Source organism: Vigna umbellata, chromosome 5, assembly GCF_029865625.1.
Source record: "Vigna umbellata cultivar VRB3 chromosome 5, Vumbellata_1.0, whole genome shotgun sequence".
Classification (NCBI taxonomy): Eukaryota; Viridiplantae; Streptophyta; class Magnoliopsida; order Fabales; family Fabaceae; genus Vigna; species Vigna umbellata.
This window is the reverse complement of record NC_142169.1, coordinates 12,674,646-12,694,823: the sequence shown is the minus strand read 5'-3', so window position 1 is coordinate 12,694,823 and position 20,178 is coordinate 12,674,646. Positions and strand designations below refer to the sequence as shown.

Here is a 20,178-nt window from a genome sequence, read left to right as displayed (position 1 = left end):
CAGGTATCCACCCACACACCTTGGACAAGAAGGAGAGAGGGCGAACAACATAACTTGGATGATGAAGGATCATTAGGGAGCCTATTTGGTCTTCAGAAGAGCTTGGAATGACCTCAACCCTAAACCAAAACATTTTGTCACCCACTATGGGATCGAGCGGCATCTCCTCTAGCCACAAGGAACGAGATGAGCGGTACAATGGAAGACAATCACCTAGTCGCCTAGCCCCAGGTTTCTCCCTGTGTAATGTGCTCAACCTTGACCAACTTTGAGCAACTGGCCCGCAGATAATGGTTTTCAACTCTTATCGAGCCCTCCACAGGTGGGAATTCTAGTAGAAACACCAACATGAACAACATCATGGACAGTCCTTTGTCCATCTTAGCATCCCTTAAACACTTCTCAACTGGTAATGGTAATGGTGGAACAGAAATCAATTCCTTAATACAAAGAATCAATTTCAACGGTGGTTTGGGCAGTGGAGGATAGAGTTCTCTTTGCCCTCTCACAAGCAACCTCTTAAGTGCTCTAGGGTTGGCATTGATATCCTTCTTGTCTTTCTCTTGAACTCTTGAAAAAAATGATTCACCATCCTGTTATCAAAATCCTCACCTCCGAGATGAGTGTCCATAGTTGTGCCTTTCACCTCAAAGATACCTTCTTCAATGGTTAGTAAAGAGACATCAAAGGTACCACCCCCTAGATAAAAAATCAACACATTCTTCTCACTAACGCTGGTAGCCTTCTTGTCAAGACCATAAGCAATAGTCGCAGTAATAGGCTCATTGATAATTTGTATGACATTAAGACCAACGATAACATCAGCATTCTTGGTAGCTTGACGCTAGGAATCATTAAAGTTAGTAGGGATAATAACAACAACATTCTTGACTGTAGTTCCAAGATAAGCTTTAGCAATCTCACGCATTTTCATAAGTACCACAAAAGAGATTTCTTCGGCGGAAAACTGCATATCTTCACCCTTGTAATTAACCTCCATCATTGGCTTATCACTAGGTCCAGAAAGCACCTTAAAAGGCCACAATTTAATATCACTCTGAATAGAGGCATCGATGAACCTACGACCAATCAATCTCTTGGCATAAAAAACGGTGTTATTAAGGTTCATGGCTACTTGGTTCTTGGCGGCATCACCGATGAGACGCTCGGTGTCGGTGAACCCTATGTAAGATGGCGTCGTTTTGCTACCTTGGTCATTGGTAATGATCTCGACGCGATCATACTACTAGACACTTGTTGTAGGAGTACGTGGTTCTGAGATCAATTCCAATGGATGGACCCTCACCTTTGTTGGCCATGCTAAGTTTGATGTTCTGTCAGCGGACGAAGAGAGATCTGAGAGGTTTAGAACCGCGGCTGGGTTTCGAAGTTGAGAATGAACCCTTGTTTAGCATATTACGAGTGGTGCCTATCCATATTATCACGGTCAACGTCTTCATCTCTTATACAGGTCACAAGGCATTAAGCACTAACATCTCAGTCGTTACACATTCTAATATCGATTTCTCATTTTGGCCTTCAAACGTTCAACCGAAGACCGAACGGTCTCGCTTGCATGGTCATCCAACCTTATAACCTAAGCCAGCTTGATATTAATTGTTTAACCTCGTAAATGTGTTAGCCCGATTGACTACACTCTTTCTGACCGTTCAAATTTGAATTGCTTCTTTTTTACTGTGGAGATGATAGGACCTTGCAAATAAAACACTTGGCCTAAAGTGTTCGAACTTAATTGTTCGGTCTTTCTTTGGCCTCAACTGCTCGGCCTACCCTGGTCTCAAGTACTAGGCCACCCCATGGATCTTCACCAAAGGAATCATGGCCGGCCTTACCGAAGGTCGGTGACCATGGATCTTCATCAAAGGTGTAACATCCCGATTTTTAGGATGTCCCGATCACAAGTGAAATTTAAAAATTTTAAAACCATAACACCATTGCGGAAATCCAATTATATAATACCGAAAATAATCAAATAAAAACGAAATAAAGTAAACTCAATTACATTGTTTCTAAAGTTTATAGCACAAAAACTTTAAATAACCAAGTCTTTTTCCCACTCTCGCGTCTTTATCATGCATCTGGAGCATTGCAAAATTCATTGCTCCCGTATAACCAAAAGTTATCGATCATTACAATACACAACCACAAACAAATATGGGTAAGCTACTATAGAACAACCAATAACAATAAACTTTGTACATAGGAAGCAAACACAACTTAATAACAAATCAATCATCTACAGCGCTATCATACTAACAGAATCATTTCTACACCATGATCATCATCAACATTCTCATCATTCATACCGTAACTATACCATCAAGGTTATCCGTATAATATTATCTTCAAACACATCGTTATCCAGAAACATCAACACATGTACCTCCATCAGAATTAACCTCATCATGAATCATTCATCACGAATAACACCATGAGCTTCCACAGTACCATAGCTCCATAATGAAATGAATCAGTCGCACTCTTGTACCCTACCTCACAAACCTGTAGCCTCCCCTACATGTCTGCTCGAGTAATTCTGCCATCCTGGCTAAGGAACATGTTTCTGCNATCCTACTTATGGAAATCTTGTTTCTAGCATTTGTGTTTCTATCTATCCAATTTTTTGGGCTTAGGTATTTTCAGATTCTTATCTCATTTAATGTTATTTGATTAAACTTCAAAACATGAGACTGTTTGGACGTGTAGACGATTTTGTCGTAACACCACCCACTCTTGGTTTCCACTAGGTAATCCCAGTATCAACCTGATACACTACCTAGCTAAGTATTTAACCCAACTGAGTTAATCATCAAGTGTTTGAATTCCTTTGGAATGTGCAATCAATGAGATTGTTTACAAGTCTTAGACGATTACCCTCATAAAAAGGATGTGTTTACAATACAACTCAAACTAGCAGACATTGTAGGTCTTTCATTCCTCATACAAATGTAAGCTTTTGACTCTATATATAGCTCGGACTGTATTCTCAAACATGTTGTTCTCTCACGAGGGTGATTTTTGCTTAATGGTACTTGTGTGCCTATCCTTTAGATCTTCTCATCCGGTGATCTTCTATTTATAGGCTTCATGAGAAAATATCCATTAGATGATGCTTGTCTTTGATCTTCAAGTCATCCTAGCTTTTTTCATAGGAAGCAACCATAGGTTGAAGTCTACATGTTAGAGTGGGCATGCATTTTTAGTACTTTATCAAAAATAGGTTGTATGAACTTTTTATGGTGACTTTTGATGGTGAGAACATTCCATGTGTCTTCTTTGTCTCTAACATCCACTTCTGACTTATATATGATAGAGTATGTGGATACTTGACATAGACAACTGCAAAGCGTAAAGTAGATATGCATGCAGGAAAATATGTCTTATCACTTTTGTTGTTTTAAAACATTATGCATTTAATGCTCTTTAATGTGTGTTCAGAACAACTATGTTCTTTTCAAAAAATTTATCGTTCAAACAAGATTTGATCGTTTAAGCATTTTTGAGAAGATACCAAGTAATTCATAAAGGTTTCATCATTGGATGTAGATATCAATTTGCACAAAGAAATCATTTAGCCTTTAGGAGGTGTTTACTAACCGCCCATCTTTTAGTGATCTCTGATAAGTTTCAACAGTGTGTTTAGGACAATGTTTCTCAACACTTTTATTTTTGGAACATTTGTTTATAGGATTTAGCACATTTTTTGAAAACATCATTAACACATTATTTTGCAAGGCATAGTGAGAGTTTATTTAGCATTATTCAGCAATATATAGCAAGACTCTCTTATAACTTATTGACGTGTTTTGTAAGGATATTGTTTAATATAGTGCATCTACTAAGATATTAATGAGTTTATTAAATATTAAAATTTTTCTTTAAACATTAAAATCTTACAATGCTTTTTCATAAGATGCTTCTCATTCAACGATATTGTTTTTACAAAGATAATAATTTGTCAAATGCTCATTTCATTTATTGTTGTTCATTAAACCTCAAACGTATGAGGATGCTAGACAATCCTATCTTGTCTTAGCAATCTTTTTCTCCTCTTATAGCACTGATTAATTTTGTGACAAGAACTTTTTGTATTACATCTCTTCTTAGGAGTGAAGTGTCATCCTTTAGACTTAAAGGTATATTCTTTCATTTTGTGCATATGTGCTTTAGACGATGTTGTAACACTTGTTTTATTTGACAGATTTTTGCACCTCTTACATGGCGAGATTCACTTAGACACTTTAATACACATTACTTTATGAGTTTGTATATGTATAGTGTCTTAACAAATCTATGTAGCTTTTCTTATTGATCAGACGCTTTTGCTCAAGGATATGTCATGTCATTTTAACTTATCTCTTTCGCTTTTTAATATTTATACGCTTTGTGTAACCTAAGATAAATCCTTTGATTTTCACTCTGATTTAGCTTTACGCTTAAATGATTCTAATTTGTCAATTATTTGGTGTTCAAACAGTTTTTCTTATGACTTCTCGAGAATTAAATTTTGTTCTTTCCGAGATATATCTATGTTTTTTTTTTCATTTTCTTAGACATTTGATTACCCAAGATTATGTTGTTTATTAAGCTTCAAAACTAGAGATGCATCCAATCTCTTCTCTAAACGATCTTGTCTCAACAGAAGAGATGTGTCTCTTCATCCAAAATGGGTAGTATAAGAGACTAGAATTTGAGTGTTGCTCTTTCCTCTTTCGAAAGGGTAGAAGGGGATGAATATCTCATGTGTAGGGTTCCAGTTCATGTTGAGTATAGTTCCGAAGGGAGCAACATTGAACTTTTGCTCATAGGCTTGTAAGGATGAAGGGAGATAGGTCTGAAGCTGTGGTGAAGGACAAATTGTATAATTCTGTTTTGGTAAATAGAAATGGTGCAGCGAAGTATGGAAGATGACATAAATTTATAAAGATGGTTGGTATTGACACGAGTTGCTTTTTATTGACATGTTGCATAGAGCTAATGGGTTGTTCATGTTTTTGTTTTAAGAGAAAGTATGGGTTGCTATTGTATTGTTCATTATAGTCTTAATATGTATTGATGTTGTTAGAATAAACTTAATGACTGTGATATAAATGTTGTATTGATATTTTGATGTTTATTCTGTTAGTTCACCTTTGCTTGCTTGTGTTTGTACACTGATTGTATAATTTGTGTCATTATACGAGAGTAGATGATGTTATAAATAATTAAGTAGATACTTAAAGCGATGAGGTTATTGAGTTAATGAAAATTTTATTTTCTTTTAGGATATTTTGAATATTATTGATATTTTTCTATTATGTTGAACGGGCTATTGTTTGTTTAGAGGTTGTAAATGTTTATTTCGAATTTTCGTTTAATAACGTTTAAAGAATTTGAGACTTTTATTATGGTTATTGGTATCAAATTGATGTCAGGTTGATTATTTTTATTTTTCGCAATAAAAACGATTTGATCGGTCCTGGATGTTGTTTATTACATTAGTCAATACTTTAAACCTTATATTTAAAACTATTTAACATGTGTAAGTTTTACTTTTTATCCGTTTATTTATGAAATTTAGATTCTTGTTAAAAATAAGCACACAGATATTTCGTTCTAGAATTGATTATTATATTCAACTTTATTATTTATCAGAAGGTTATTTTACTTTTATTGTAGTTTTCCATTTAAACCAAATTGATAACCTTAAATCGTTAGTCTAAAAAATATTCACAATTAGTATTTATTTTATAATTAAATAAAATTAACATGTTTATTTTCACGTAAAACAAATGTGTAATTAAAGTAGACATATAACTATCATCTCAGTTTATAACTTCCAAGATTTAACGATAGCCGTAAAATATATAAAACCTTGCTAATTTGACTCCAAATTTATTTGATCACCAAATGTGATTTTGCTACCAATATCTATTTGTTTCCAGAAACGTGTATGCAAACATATTGTTGCAAACGTTCTCTGAATCATCCAGAAAGAAACTTTCATAGGGAGCATCGATCAACAACGACACATTATTCACTAAAACTAAATATGCAATTTTCCTAAAAGTTCACCACAATTAGGCCTTCACTTATGAAGCCATCAATGTTTTAGCAAACATGAATATGTAAGAGAAAGTTTAGATGAAACTAGATTGTAATTAAAGTTTTTGTCTCCCTAAATTACTATAAAATGCAGCGTAAAGTAGAGCTAAATATTAAAAACCATTTGATTATTTCATTAGCCAAAACTGCAAACCACAATACGTACCCAAAAGGAAATTACAAGCCACACTATGTTGAAGGCTCAGTTGCATCCACGCCAATGCCTGTAAGACATAATTCTGCTTATTCTACAACACATGGTCTTCAAAGAAACAACGTAGCTTCAAGTTATGGAGAACATTATCACTGTTTCTCACAGTTATAACACAAACTTTGGATCGTAGAGAGCACCATAGATTTTAACAAAGAAGCTCATGTTCATGGAATGGGATAGATAACAACTTTTCCAGTTGCCCTGTTTGTTTCCAGATGGGCAAAGGCTTCAACAGCCTGAGAAAATGGAAAGGGGCTCTTGGGGTCAAGTATTGGCTTCAACTTACCACTCTCAAAATAGGGGTTTAGTTTCTCTAAAATACCCCCATCAGTACTGAGAATGAACAATATAGCTGGAGGAAACCCAGGTGGTACTATGGTCACAACTTTGCCTCCTTCTTTCAAGGCCTTGAATGCCAGTTCAGTTTGCCCTGTTTTGGAGTTCAGGCAAAAAAAGTTAGTGTTCCACAGGATACATGAATAACTTCATGGACTTCTTCTGATAAAAGAATGGGTTCAGAATCTGACCTACTGTATCATACACCACATCAAACTTTTCAGACAAGTCTTCAAAATTCTCTTTAGTATAATCAATTGGCAAGTCAGCCCCCAAATTGCTCAATAACTCCAATTTTCTGGTGCTAGCTGTGGCTGCTACCTTGGATGCTCCATATACATGCTTTGCAAGCTGTGTGAACAAGGCATTATTGATTACAATCACTTTCCAGGAAATATTGATATGGAAGTTTTGAGACCACAGGAAGACATAAAGAGTTGACAAAGGATCATTTATGAAAAATCACATTATACCCTTAAGAAATCTATGGATAAGAGAACAGAAAGGATAGATCTAAAAAGGCATATGGATTAATGAATGAATACATTGCAGGAGGTGTTACTCTACCTGAATAACATGGGTTCCAACTCCACCAGCACCTCCAAGCACAAGGATAGATTTACCTGCAGAGAACCCAGTTCGTTCGAGGCCTTCATAAGCTGTCTCAAGTGTTAAAGGAAGGCTAGCAGCCTCAAAAAAGCTCAGACTCTGTGGCTTGTGAGCCAATAGTCTCTCTTCTGCAGCAGTGTATTCTGCCAAAGAACCAATCACCTTCGGATATTCCAAAGCTTTCAAATTGATATCACCGTAGACTTCATCGCCAACCTTGAATTTCTTCACTTCACTTCCCACTTTGACCACCACTCCAGCAACATCAAATCCCGGAACAGTCTTCACATCAACCCCCCAGCGTAAAATAATAAATCAAATCAAATACGAAAGAAGAAATTAAGGATATAATTAGAAATTGAAAAATTCCTCACTTTTTTATGACCTTTAGCCATTTTTTTATTTTTAGTTATCCACTCAAATGTATGATTTAGTTATCCACTTTTTTAATACCTTAGCCACTTTTATTTTCCTATTAAATTTTAATATATTTTTATTTTTAAACTTTAAAAACAAATGAATATGATTTTTTTAATGAAATGATATTATTTTTTAAATATAAAAATATATTTCAAACTAATATTTAAGTTAAAATATCTCAAAATATTAAACTAAAATCTGTTTAATAAATTAAAAAAATTAATATTAAATTAAAAAAATTACGTTTATTTATTTTTAAAATTTAAAGATGAAAACATATCAAAATTTATATAAAAACAAATTTTATACGTTTACATTTAACTTTTTTAGAAAAGTATAACAAGTCACAATCAACCAAATGTATTAAAAATAGATAATACTTTTGACAATATTTTTTTGTATTTACGTATCATTATGTGTTGTATTATTCATTAAAAAATTAATGTGTATTAAAAAACTCTAAGTCTGTTTTTTTGCTGGGATTTGTCACTGCTCAAACGGACTTTTGGAAGCGTATAGAAATGCTTACCTAATTTCTTCATTCAGAATTATTTTTATTTGAGATAAATATTTTATAAAAAGGCATGCTTTTGCGTACCTTGTCTAAAAACATACATTTAAAACAAAAAATATTTCAAGTTGGTAAAACTAATTAGTTTTGAATCCATTCAACATCAATTCCAAATTGTAAATGAACGACAAACAAAATTTAATAATTGGTGAATTAGAATCTGGATCTGAGCAGTCAATTATGAGAGTTATATACACTATTTTCCTGGTGCATGGTGCCATCGCTTTAGTTTATGAAGAATATTATAGGTGACCCAATAACATATTAATGATAAAGAGATTAAACCTCACCGACATAAACTATTTATCTTATCTCAAGCCAACTTAGATTATTCTTTTTTCTTTTATACATGGTCACCGTAAAAGGTTAGTTATCAATAAAATGAGTAAATCATTTTGTATAACTACTAAGACAGGAAAAAACAACTTCCTTCTCTAATCAACAGATTCCAATTTGACCAAACCTATGTATTAATTATCTTATACATATAAGGTTTTTACTTTATAGATAAAAATTATTTTCAATATATATAAGTGGGTAATAGTCCCCTTTTAAATTGGAAATTATGTAAAAATGAGTTAAGCTCAATTCCTACTAAAATCTTCATATTACATTATTATTTTATAGAGTAAATAATCGGTTTCACCAAACCTATGTTTTAAGTGACTAAGTTCAATCAAAGATAAATTTTATTTTAAATATATAAGTGAATAATAATCCCTTTTTAAATTAGCAATTATGTAAAAATGTGTTAAGCTCAATTCCAAATAAAATCTCTATATTTCATTATGATTTCTTAAAAAGCAAATTATCAGTTGAATATAATAAGAATTAAACTATTTCATTTTTAGTATAATAAAAATAATAATTAAGTTGTAGTATAACAATTTGATTATCTTAATTTCATTTAAATTTTGTTAATACTTAAGGTAATTAAATAAATATTTGGCTTTTAATAATTACTACGCGTGTCGATTAAATGAACAATTAACGTTAAGTTAACGTCGAAGAAATCAATAAGAATACTAAATTATAAAATAAATAGTAAAAAGTGAAACACTGCAATGAAATATTAAGGTTAATTTTTCTTTTAACAATCAGATATAACAATTCCCAAAAGTCGAACATCTGTTCAATTTTCTTAAACATTAACGAAATTAAGACAAAGTTAACAAAAATTAAAATTATTATAATTTAAAGTGAGAAAAAGTTAGAAAAAAGCGAAGCATAACAGAAATTGGGGGTAATGAAATAATGTTACTTACGGGTAAAGGGGAATCGGAGTTCTTGAAATGACCTTCCATTCTCTTGTAATCAATGGGGTTAATGGAAGCAGCAGCGACCTTGATGAGGACCTGATCTTCCTTCACCGGAGGTAAAGCCACGCTGCTGTTAAACTTGAGAACTTCGCCGGATTTGCCATACTCCGAGTAAGTCCAAGCTTTCATGTGAGAAGGCACTGATGTTGCAGCCATTCTCCTTCTGCTGCTCGAACAACAATGAAGGAAAGTAGGAGTCAGATGCAGAGTGAATGCAAAGGGAAAGTGGTTTAAAGAATAAATATCAGCATTGTTGACTTATGGTGACCATACGATTAGAAATGCACGTTTAACCTCATTAGTCGTTGATTCGGAGCAATAATTCCTTATTACTGTACTTTTCATCCAAGGAACTAGTTTTTTTTATTATAAATTAACTCAATCAAATCATGCATAATTTTGTTCATTAGTTTATAATTTTGTTCATTAGTTTATTTCATTAGGAAATATAAGATATGTTTTATATTTTATTTAGATTAGATGATGAAAAATATCAAAGTGAGTGAAAAGGGAAAATAAATATAATAAATAATAAATTTATTTAAACAAAACAAATAACTAATTGAATGTATTTAATTACTTTTTATTAACCTTTTTGTTTTCTAATTTATCATTTTAATCATTTAAGCATAATCAACTATCTTTTCTTTCTCACTTAATGAATGACGAAAAAAATTAGTATCCTTCGTGGGCAAAATGGGTAAAGAATATTAACAAGATATGTTTAATGGCTTATCTGCTATTTGACTGAACGAATATAAATATTATGGTATCCAGTAGATACTTGGTACATATTAAAAATTAATTTTATTTGAATATTTTAAAAAAATATCAAATTATCAAAATAAAGTTATTAGTTAAAAAATTATTACCAATTGAATAATTACTTAAAACTTTCACTTTATATATTTAAATTGTTTACTTAAACATAAGAAATTAAAGTTATTTTTATAAAAAAAAAGTAATAGTTTAGAATGTATTTTAGTACAACTTATTTAAATTTATTTTCAAAAAACAATTATTGACATTAATATTTTAATGTGTAATTTTATTTAAAATTAATATATATATATATATATTTTGTAGTTATCCATTGAATATTCGCGAATGCTTTTTATATTTATGGTTTTTTTTTCACACTTATCTGTAACAAGATGAATGTTTTAGATAAGGTAAATAACGGATAGATAATACCTATTTTTAACTCCACACAAATACTTTAGAGTTAATATTGTATTTTTTAAAAAATTTTCTTCTTTTTCTTTTTGCGTTTTTCTTTGTGTTTTCTTCTTTTTTTTCATTTCTTTCTTCAAACTTTTTGTGTTTTAAAATAAACAAGACGGAAGTAAAATTGCGATAAGCGAAAATATTTTGAGTTATTTTATTTAACTAACAACAAATCCTATTTTCAGTTGTTCAAAAACATTTGTCATTTGAATTTAACAATCAACTATTACCTAAATTTATGATTTTAAATAAAACACACTTAAATATAATACTTTAAAATAGATTATAATTCTATTATGTAAATTTGGCAATATGAAATGCATATGCATATCTAACATGGTTATTAAGAAATGATTTCACAATAACGAACATATAACACCAGGAAGAAAATTAATAAATTAATAGAAGGCGAAGAGGAGTTAACGTTGAAAGTAATATAAACTTTTACATTTTTGAAATATTTATTGAAAAAATTACATTGAATTTTCCTTTATAGAACCATGTGTTTCACCGTGATAATTAATCTTTTCATATTTCTTCGTTCACTTTTTTGGTCTTTAGATAATTTTACACACTCTTATTTTTATGTAATGTAGTAATTACTATGAAAATAGTATATTAACTTTAGAAATGGAGTTTAATAAAAGATTATATAAATGATTTTTAAAATTTATTACAATAATGCAATGATTAACCAAAAATGTAATAATTGGAAAATGTTTTCAAAATATATTTTCAGGATACTTGTAAAAGACAACTAACGAATGTATAAGAGTAATACACAAGAAAGTATAAAACGTAGAATTTTATATCGATTTCCCTTTATTATGCTACACCTAGTTCTTCAATGGTTTTATCAATCAAAATTTGATTACAAGCATTTTCATATGTCCATATTGGCTTACATCGAATATATAAAAGTGATATCTTTCTCTAAGATAAAGTACAAGTATTTGTTTTTTAATAACAAACCACGTATAACAACAAACCATTATCTAAAAAGAAATATATATTTAAAAGATTATAAAGAAATCTTTTATGAGAGGATATAAACTATGAGCGCTACTTGTTGAGAGAACACACTTCTCAAATTGAAAGCTTTGTGTAACATCCAAATTATTGATTATGGTTTGCATTTTAGAAAATACTATATTTAGTGATTGAGAAAGTTTCATGAAAAATTTCACTAGACATTAATAAAATCAAGGTTATCTAGATATGAATATATATTTAAAGGAACTAAAGAGAAAAAAATAGAAAAATTATGACAAAATACAACAAATTGACTTTAGTGAGGCTATAGTGTGAAATATGAGGCTTAAGTCACACGAAGAAAACTAAGGAAATCTCAAGCCTTCACTTAAGGCTTAATTCATGAGACTTAATTAATGAAGAATCATTCACTTAGAAGTAATCTCAAGACACTCCAGCCTAAAAACACACAGCTTAAGTCATAGAGGAAACCAATGGAAGGAAACCTCACACTTGAAGCCAAAGAGGCCACCATTGAAACCACACTATGAGAGTCTAAAAAATAGGATTTCACCTCTATTTTAAGATAGCTTTTTGAAAAACTTTTGAGAGACTCTTTTAGAGAGATTTAGAGAGAGACTTTAGAGGTCTTCTCACACACTTCCTTTGTATTTTAAAAAACATCCTTAAAGGACTAGGAGATGAAGTTTTTTTTCTTGTATTAACTTCGTTCCATCCATTATGAGGAGCTAAATCTCCTAGGTGTTGAAATGAAATGTAAACCACGTCAAACTCTTTTGTATTCAATACTATATTTATTAATGAAGGTTTGCTTTTGATCACACATTTATAAATTGATTTATGCCTGTTGTTGGATGAATTGATTACTCATCTTATTTCACTAGCTTGAGATTGAGTAAACACTAGTTCCAAGTTATATTCTAATCAATTTTCTTGTATGTTTTTAGATATTAAGAATAAATCTAGAGCTACAACTAGATATAGAGTCTCAATCTTAATGTAAGTAATCCATTCAGGCGTCCATTGAAAAATCATACTAAAGTTTGGTGATTATAGGTTGTAGGTATCAAGAATGAACCTAGAGTTACACAGAACTCTCACAACTTAGTCATTTAAAGTATTTTTTGAATAACAGTCATTCTTAGCTAACCAAGTACCCACTCTTGGTTAAGATATTATATTTGTATTTGGTTAAGATATTATATTTGTATTTTAGTGATCAAAGATCACGTGATTGCTCACTAATTCTTGGCAAGTACCCACTCTTGGTTGGTTAAGATATTATATTTGTATTTTAGTTATCAAAGATCACGTGATTAGACACTAGATAGAGAAACTGATAATCTTTTGATGTATATAAAATTTTATCTAGTTGATTGAATACAAGGTTTATATTTTTGTTGGCTTGGAAAATTTAACAACATTTGTTATTGATTTGAAACGTTGCCTTTCAAGTAAAGCACCGTATATCTTTGATCTTATGTTTCATATCTTTAGTTTAAGAATTCATGGTATAATAACCTTTCTTTTCAAACATTTTAGATAATGTTATTCCTTTAATGTTATTTCTATGATTTTTTTTTCTTGATTAGGTTGTCAAAGGTGGTTTGTTGTAAAATTCACTAGTAATAAAAGATCTTGTAGGGTTTAAAACTGTGTTGTGTATTTTATTTTCGTATTTTCTGAAAAGTTATTCTAAAACTTAAAAATATAGTGAATTAATTTAATCAAAATATCACATGCTCACTTTTCTTACAGCACCCGTGGTGCCTGTTGCTAAAAGGTGAGAAAAACCACCAACCACCCAATTAAAGTAATCTAAATCAAACACCATCTTCACTAAAATTCCAAAGTGAGAATTCATATAGATGCCAGTTCCACAAGCTGATCTACCTGTATCCATACAAACAAAATTATCACAAACAAAGAGAATTTTCCTTTCTGTACAAAGTGAGTCTCCTTGTCGAAAATATAGTAGGACAACTTCCATCCAAGAAAGGATAAAACTTAATCTAGCGGAGCAGATACAGTTTGCACACCTCACACACTGTATATGTATATATTATCTGAATCTTACAATGATAGAACCTGAGACAAGAGAGGCCAAGGCAAAGGCAACAAAAGCAACCAAAGACAAAGCCACAGATGCATTTGCCATGTAGGGGAACTTGTCCTCGCCCCAATTGGATATCCAGTCATAAGCTCTAGTGGCAGCCGATGATGATGATGACATAAGAAGGTATGTCAATATCTGCATTTGAAAACCAGAAGTTCAGAAACTGGTAAGGTTTAGAATCAAGGATTATAAGTTCAACTAGAGCGAGTCTAGAGTAGAAGTGAGCATTTAGCCTATAATCTCAGCCATCCTTTTGATAAACATTCATTCTAGAAAAGTGTCACAAAACAGGATCATAAATCAACACTCATTATGGTAAGGTTAATACTACCACCATCATTTATTTCTTGCTGGTGAAAAAACAAGAATGGATATGCAGTCCAGTCCATTTTTATAGCAGCCAGGTGATTTTTATTTGGTTATCTTTGAAACAAAATTTGGTATAAAGATAGTTGACCTATTGAAATAGTAGTATGTGTTTTGATTTCTGTTTTATTGACAACGCTTATTCGTTTATGCATTGAAAAGTTCAATACTTCCGTTCAATACTATTCTAATGGATTTCCAAACACACTTATTGCAGTTGAAATAACGAGCTCAAAGAATTAAGACGGTGGTGGGTAAAACCATTATCTATTTGAAGTGGTAAAACGTTTTAATCCATACTTTTTGTTGTTAAAGGCTCATAAGTTATCCTACTTTTCCGATAACCCCGCTTTCTTCTCAGCGTAACGTCCAATAAAAAAGCGAGAACACCAAACACGAAGAAACAGATTTCTGTTTACTAACTACTCACAATTAAACAGTAGAGCACTGATGTCAACGATCACACACTATAGGAAAAGAAATTAAATTACACCCTGCCATTCTACCAATCTTAAGTCAGACATTTTAGTTTCAGAAGTTTTAAAATTCTTCTGTAAGAAATAAATTAATGACGTTTTGTAATGTAGAGTTTACAAATTTTATGAAGCTCAAGAATTAAAATTTTAACATTTACATACATGCATACATACAAATATATGAATATATATATATATATATATATATATATATATATATATATATATATATATATATATATATATATATATATATATATGGGATTTGCTAACGCGCGTACGCCTGTTTTTCAGTTGGTACATTTTAGCAATGTGTACCGGATTTTAGTAGACAAAAATACCCTTATATATCATGGATTCTAAGTTGTAAGGTTAAGGGTATTTTAATAATTTTCATTCTCAAAACTTAAAAAAAAAAGAAACCTCCCAAACCCTTACTCACATCTCTCATTCCTCTCAATCCTTTCTCTTTCATCTCTCTCATTCCAACCTTTTCTCTGTCATCCCTACTGTAGCCTCAATTGAAAAAATCAGAAACACTTGCCTTTAAACAATTTGTCTTTCTAAAGAGTTGAGTCATTGACATATTCACCTTGAGGCAAAGGCTCATTCAAGATCTCTTCAATTTCACCATCTTTACTAATTTCTCTAATTTCATCATCTGCATATGTTGAATCATCATCTCTAAAAAAACCCTCCAGGCCAATTACCAATTCTTTCAGATAAGACAAAAATTATAAAATAAAAACTCATTATAAAGTCAATTTTTGTAAGAAATTGTTTAACAACAAGTATTTCTGATTTTTTCCAGGTCAATTACCAATTTCTTTATGCTTGTGAAAATTGGATAAAATTAGATAAGACAAAAATTATAAGATCAAAACTCATTATAAAATCATTTTTTTGTAAGATTGTTTAACGGTTTCTGATTTTTTTCAATTGGGGCTACAGTAGGGTGTTTCTGATTTTTTCAATTGGGACTACAGTAGGGATGACAGAGAAAAGATTGGAGTAAGAAAGATGAAAGAGAAAAGGTTTACAGGAATGAGAGAGGTGAGTAAGGGTTTGGGGGTTTCTTTTTTTTTAGTTTTGAGAATGAAAATTATTAAAATACCCTTAACCTTAGAACTTAGAATCCATGATATATAAGGATATTTTTGTCTACTAAAACCCGGTACACATTGCTAAAATGTACCAACTGAAAAACAGGCGTACGCGCGTTAACAAACCCCTATATATATATATATATATATATATATATATATATATATATATATATATATATATATATATATTAATGTTTACTATTGTTTGAAGTGAGCGTTTTAGTCTCAAATTGAGTTTTATTATTTAAACATTAAAGAATAGCTCAAATTTATAGAAGTTTATTTTTGTTTTTTTTTTAAATCTAGAATTGATCCTTTTACTCCTAGTAATTTGAAAAAAAAATGCTTCTTCTAGTTCTTTTCCCTTAATATCATTAAGGATTTTGCTTGTATGACTTACAATTATAAGTTGTTTGCATAACAACCTAATTCGATTTTGCATTCTTATCATCAGCCTACTTGGAAGTACTCATATTGATTTTTGAGTCGAGGATCTAAATCAAGTTTTTCTTTTTTCAAATTACAATAACTCAAAACAAATTGAAAGATTTAAAACAAACCCAACTCAACTTTGAAGGACTATTATTGAGCATTTATAAATACTCCAAAGTTTAAGGACATAACTTTTTTTTGTCCCATTTCACTGTTTTCAAAGAACAATTTACTACAGTAAAGTTAGGGATGGCAAAAATAACTTAATTGCACTGCACGGTTAAAAGCATACGACAACACAAAACATGGAAAGAGAGCGAAAAGGTGGCCGAAAGGTGTTATACTTTTCGACATAAGATTTATCTCAAGATGGATTATTGGTTTTCACAGACCAATATTTCCAACTCCCAATCCCACTCAACAATACATTAGTCTTCGGTTGTGGTTTTTCAAATCATTCAATTATTATCATTATTCAGCACAAATCATGCCAGCCCCAATCAACATTACAAAATTCAGATTCAAAAAATTCAAAATCCAAGTGAGGCTTCTATCGATAGTGAACTAGTTAGTAGATAAAACACCCTTAATATCATAGATAACAGAGAGTAATGGCTTTACCTGATCCAGTGCGAAAGTGAAATAACCCCATAGCTGGTGATCCACCACGTGCTTTCCCGTAGCCAAGTACCGCCAGAGATCACAAATCTGCAGCCCAGAATGCATAAATCCAATCACATTCACTGACAAACTATACCTGCAAAATCACACACAAGATATTAAACCAACCCCTTAACTAATTATTACAAAAAAAACATTGCTAGATCGAACTTAGTAATATAATACCTGAATTCCTTGTACAAATAGAAAGAGTCGAGAGCCCAGCCGCGTTTCTTATCAGCGGCCAGCACGGAGAAAGATGCCAAGCAGAAAACAAAAGCGGTTATTCGAAGACCAAACAAGAGCTTGCTCCAGGTCGCGATTTTTTTCGTCTTTAACAAACCGGACACATCTGGTCTCAGTCGTCGATTACCGGCGGCTCCGGTGGCTTGTTCGACGTCTTTTACGAAACCCTCCTCGGCACCGAGATCGACCTTGGTCACCACCGCGGGCTCCACTTGGAACCGGTGAGCCGTAACCACCGGCGGAGAGAGACGCTGGTCGGCGATCGAGAAGTGGCCGTCGGAAATCGACGAGTCCGATGACGATTCGGGTGGCGGATTTTGAGGCAGCGGAGAGGAGTGGCCATCGGAGATGGGCGAGTCGGTGAGAGAATGAAGTGGCGGCGAAGGGGATTTGTGGGTTCGGAGGGAAGGAGAACTGACAGTGATAGATGGTGAGGGTTCCGAAACAAAGTAGAATTGATTTTCTTGGTTTCTCTTTTGCTCTGGGTCCTCTTCTTCTTGTGTGTCCCCTGAAACCTTTTCGGTTGGTTCCGTTGCTTTTTCTTCAGAATTCTCTTTCTTCATTTCTTTTTCTGCTTTGGTACTCACTCATTTGTTGGGTTTAGAAAAGAAATTTCTAACCCTCGTTTGCTTTGGGTATTGTTTTCTCTTCAGTACATTGGTAGTGCTAATACCTCACCATGTTGATTATCTTCTCTAAGCACGATCACAACACAATTAGCCTTTAGTAAGGATAGTTTGTAACTTCAGAATTCAACAGAAGAAAAAGAACACAACAAAAGATTGGAAGGACTAGGCCAATACATAATGTGTAAATCAATTACATTGCAAGTATCTCTTTATAGTTCAAGCAACGTTGTCCCACGGGGTGAATTAATGATGTCTACTACCAAAATTGGTTACTGTTCTAGTTTTCCTCTCTAGAAATCTGAATAAAATGGACAGACACAATAATATAAATAATTACCTCCATTTGGCATACACTTATCCAATACATGTCTTTTTTCAATTTTAAAAATAAATAATAAATAATGAATAGGAAATGTTGTTTAAATTGTTTTCTTTTTTAGACGTTCTTCTTTTCCTTCTTTCCATTTTTTTTATTACAGGTTCACCTTAACTCTTTCTAAAATTAAGTCCTATTTTTGTTAGAACATTTAATAGTAGTTTTTTAAAAATCTCAACTCAAAACCTAAGGTAAAGTGGATTCAGTAGGATTAGAAAGGAACTACCCCAAATTAAATTAATTTATTTTAATATATTTTTAGTTTTATTTGCTTTTATGTGCTTTACGAGTTTAATAATTTCTAAATTTTGTATAAAATTTTACTAATATATTTTTAATTAAATTCAAATATATAAATATTACTTTTATCAAAAACTATTCAAAATAAATATATAATTTTATTATTTGAAAAGTTAAAAATATATATTAAATTTGTTTAAGTTTAAATAAAGTAATTTTTTACTAATATCCTTTCTCTTTCAATATAGATATATAAATGTTGGTGTTATAAAAAATTATTTAAAATTATTTTTTAATTATAATCATATCTTAAATATATAATTTTATTATTTTGAAAAGTTTAAAATATAAAATATGTTGAGTTTGTTTAAAGTTAAATATAAAATCACTTTTATTAATATCATTTTTCTTAAAATATAAATATATAAATATTTGATTTTATAAACAGTTATTTAAAATAATTTTTAATTATAATTATATTTTAAATACATAATTTTATTATTTTGAAAAATTAAAAATATAATATATGCTAAGTTTATTTAAGCTTAAAAATAAGATAACTTAAAAAAATATTCAAAATATGTTATTCTTTATAAGTCTATAAATTATTTACATTTGAAAACAATTGTAAAAACACATTTTAATTCTTTCTTGTTTTGAAAGTTTTTATAAATTTATTTTGATAAACTATCTAAAAAATATTATATATAAATAAAATTTTAACTAATATTTAATTTTAACCTCTAAAATAAAATTTTAACTAATATTTAAATATCTTTTATAAACACTTCCCACTTCTTAACACGCCAGTGCCACCGGAGAAGAAGAAGAGAGAAAATGCTAAAAAAAACTAAAAAATATCTCATGTTTGGGGAAAGCTCTTTCAGAAACCTATTTTGTGCAAAAGTATTATGAAAAGTATTATATGTATTTCGAAAAGTATATTCCAAAATTATGTTATGAAAAATATGTTCCAAAATGTATTTCACATGTTTTGAAAATTTTATTCTAAATATCTCGTTCCGGTAATTTGTTCTGAAAATTCTGTTTCACTAAATTTCTTTCCAAAAACTTTATTTCGAAAGTTTCTAAAATAAAAAATAAAATGACATTTTCAAAAATTTGATGGATGCGGAAAGAAATTGATGGATGCAAGAAGCAATTACCTATTTGGCCATTCTAGTCCATGATTGGTCCTAACCTATAAGAATTTAGCAATATTTGATCTTGTGAATCTTTTTAATAACTTTTTTTTTTTGTCTTGTAGATTTTTTTAGTCCCAATCTACATGCGTTAGAGCTAAATTCCATATGGAATTATTTCACAAGTCTACTAATCTCTTTGACTTCGTTTATTCATCAAAAGTGTACCTTCATATTCTCATTATAGTTATTTTTTATCATTGGCCAAAAACATTTATGACAAACTCTAATCACTCAAGTTATTTAAACAAAACAAAATTCTCTTCTTCAATTCTAATAAAAGAAATATCAGTCGACAAACATTATTTTATGATTACTTATTACCACGGTTTTAATCCACTCAACATAAACATAATAAGTGATGTAATAATATACTTTTTTTAATAAATTACAAAATATACTATGACAATTTTAATTTCATTTGTTATAAAAAGTGACACACTGACTTTTTTTCTAATAAATTACAAAACATTTTATGATCATGGTAAATTCACATGTTATAAAACGTGGTAACATTTTGTTAACAAATTACAAA

The 20,178-nt window shown here is 30.8% G+C and overlaps 2 protein-coding genes and 1 pseudogene across 3 annotated transcripts; all 3 read right to left on the bottom strand.

Annotated features, from left to right (window-relative positions):
• Nucleotides 1-297: 297 nt before the first annotated feature.
• LOC124843081 (heat shock cognate 70 kDa protein 2 pseudogene) lies at nucleotides 298-1,319 on the bottom strand (annotated as a pseudogene).
• A 4,887-nt stretch (nucleotides 1,320-6,206) lies between these two features.
• Nucleotides 6,207-9,807, bottom strand: LOC148197720 (2-methylene-furan-3-one reductase-like). The gene is made up of 4 exons (XM_088116411.1): nucleotides 9,521-9,807; nucleotides 7,223-7,546; nucleotides 6,847-7,006; nucleotides 6,207-6,749 (listed from the first exon to the last, which is right to left on the bottom strand). The coding sequence occupies exons 1-4, from the start codon at nucleotides 9,728-9,730 to the stop codon at nucleotides 6,484-6,486; spliced, it is 960 nt and encodes a 319-aa protein (XP_087972537.1). The 5' UTR covers nucleotides 9,731-9,807; the 3' UTR covers nucleotides 6,207-6,483.
• A 3,801-nt stretch (nucleotides 9,808-13,608) lies between these two features.
• Nucleotides 13,609-18,088, bottom strand: LOC148197719 (CASP-like protein N24). Of its 2 annotated transcripts, XM_088114934.1 has the most exons (4): nucleotides 17,137-18,088; nucleotides 16,912-17,047; nucleotides 15,345-15,413; nucleotides 13,825-14,045 (listed from the first exon to the last, which is right to left on the bottom strand). In XM_088114934.1, exons 1-3 carry the CDS (start codon nucleotides 17,757-17,759, stop codon nucleotides 15,363-15,365), a joined length of 810 nt encoding a protein of 269 aa, XP_087971060.1. In that variant the 5' UTR covers nucleotides 17,760-18,088; the 3' UTR covers nucleotides 13,825-14,045; nucleotides 15,345-15,362. The 2 variants fall into 2 exon arrangements, with proteins under 2 accessions (XP_087971059.1, XP_087971060.1); XM_088114933.1 differs by lacking the exon at nucleotides 15,345-15,413 and having other exon boundaries at nucleotides 13,609-14,045; nucleotides 17,137-18,073.
• Between the last annotated feature and the right edge of the window lie 2,090 nt (nucleotides 18,089-20,178).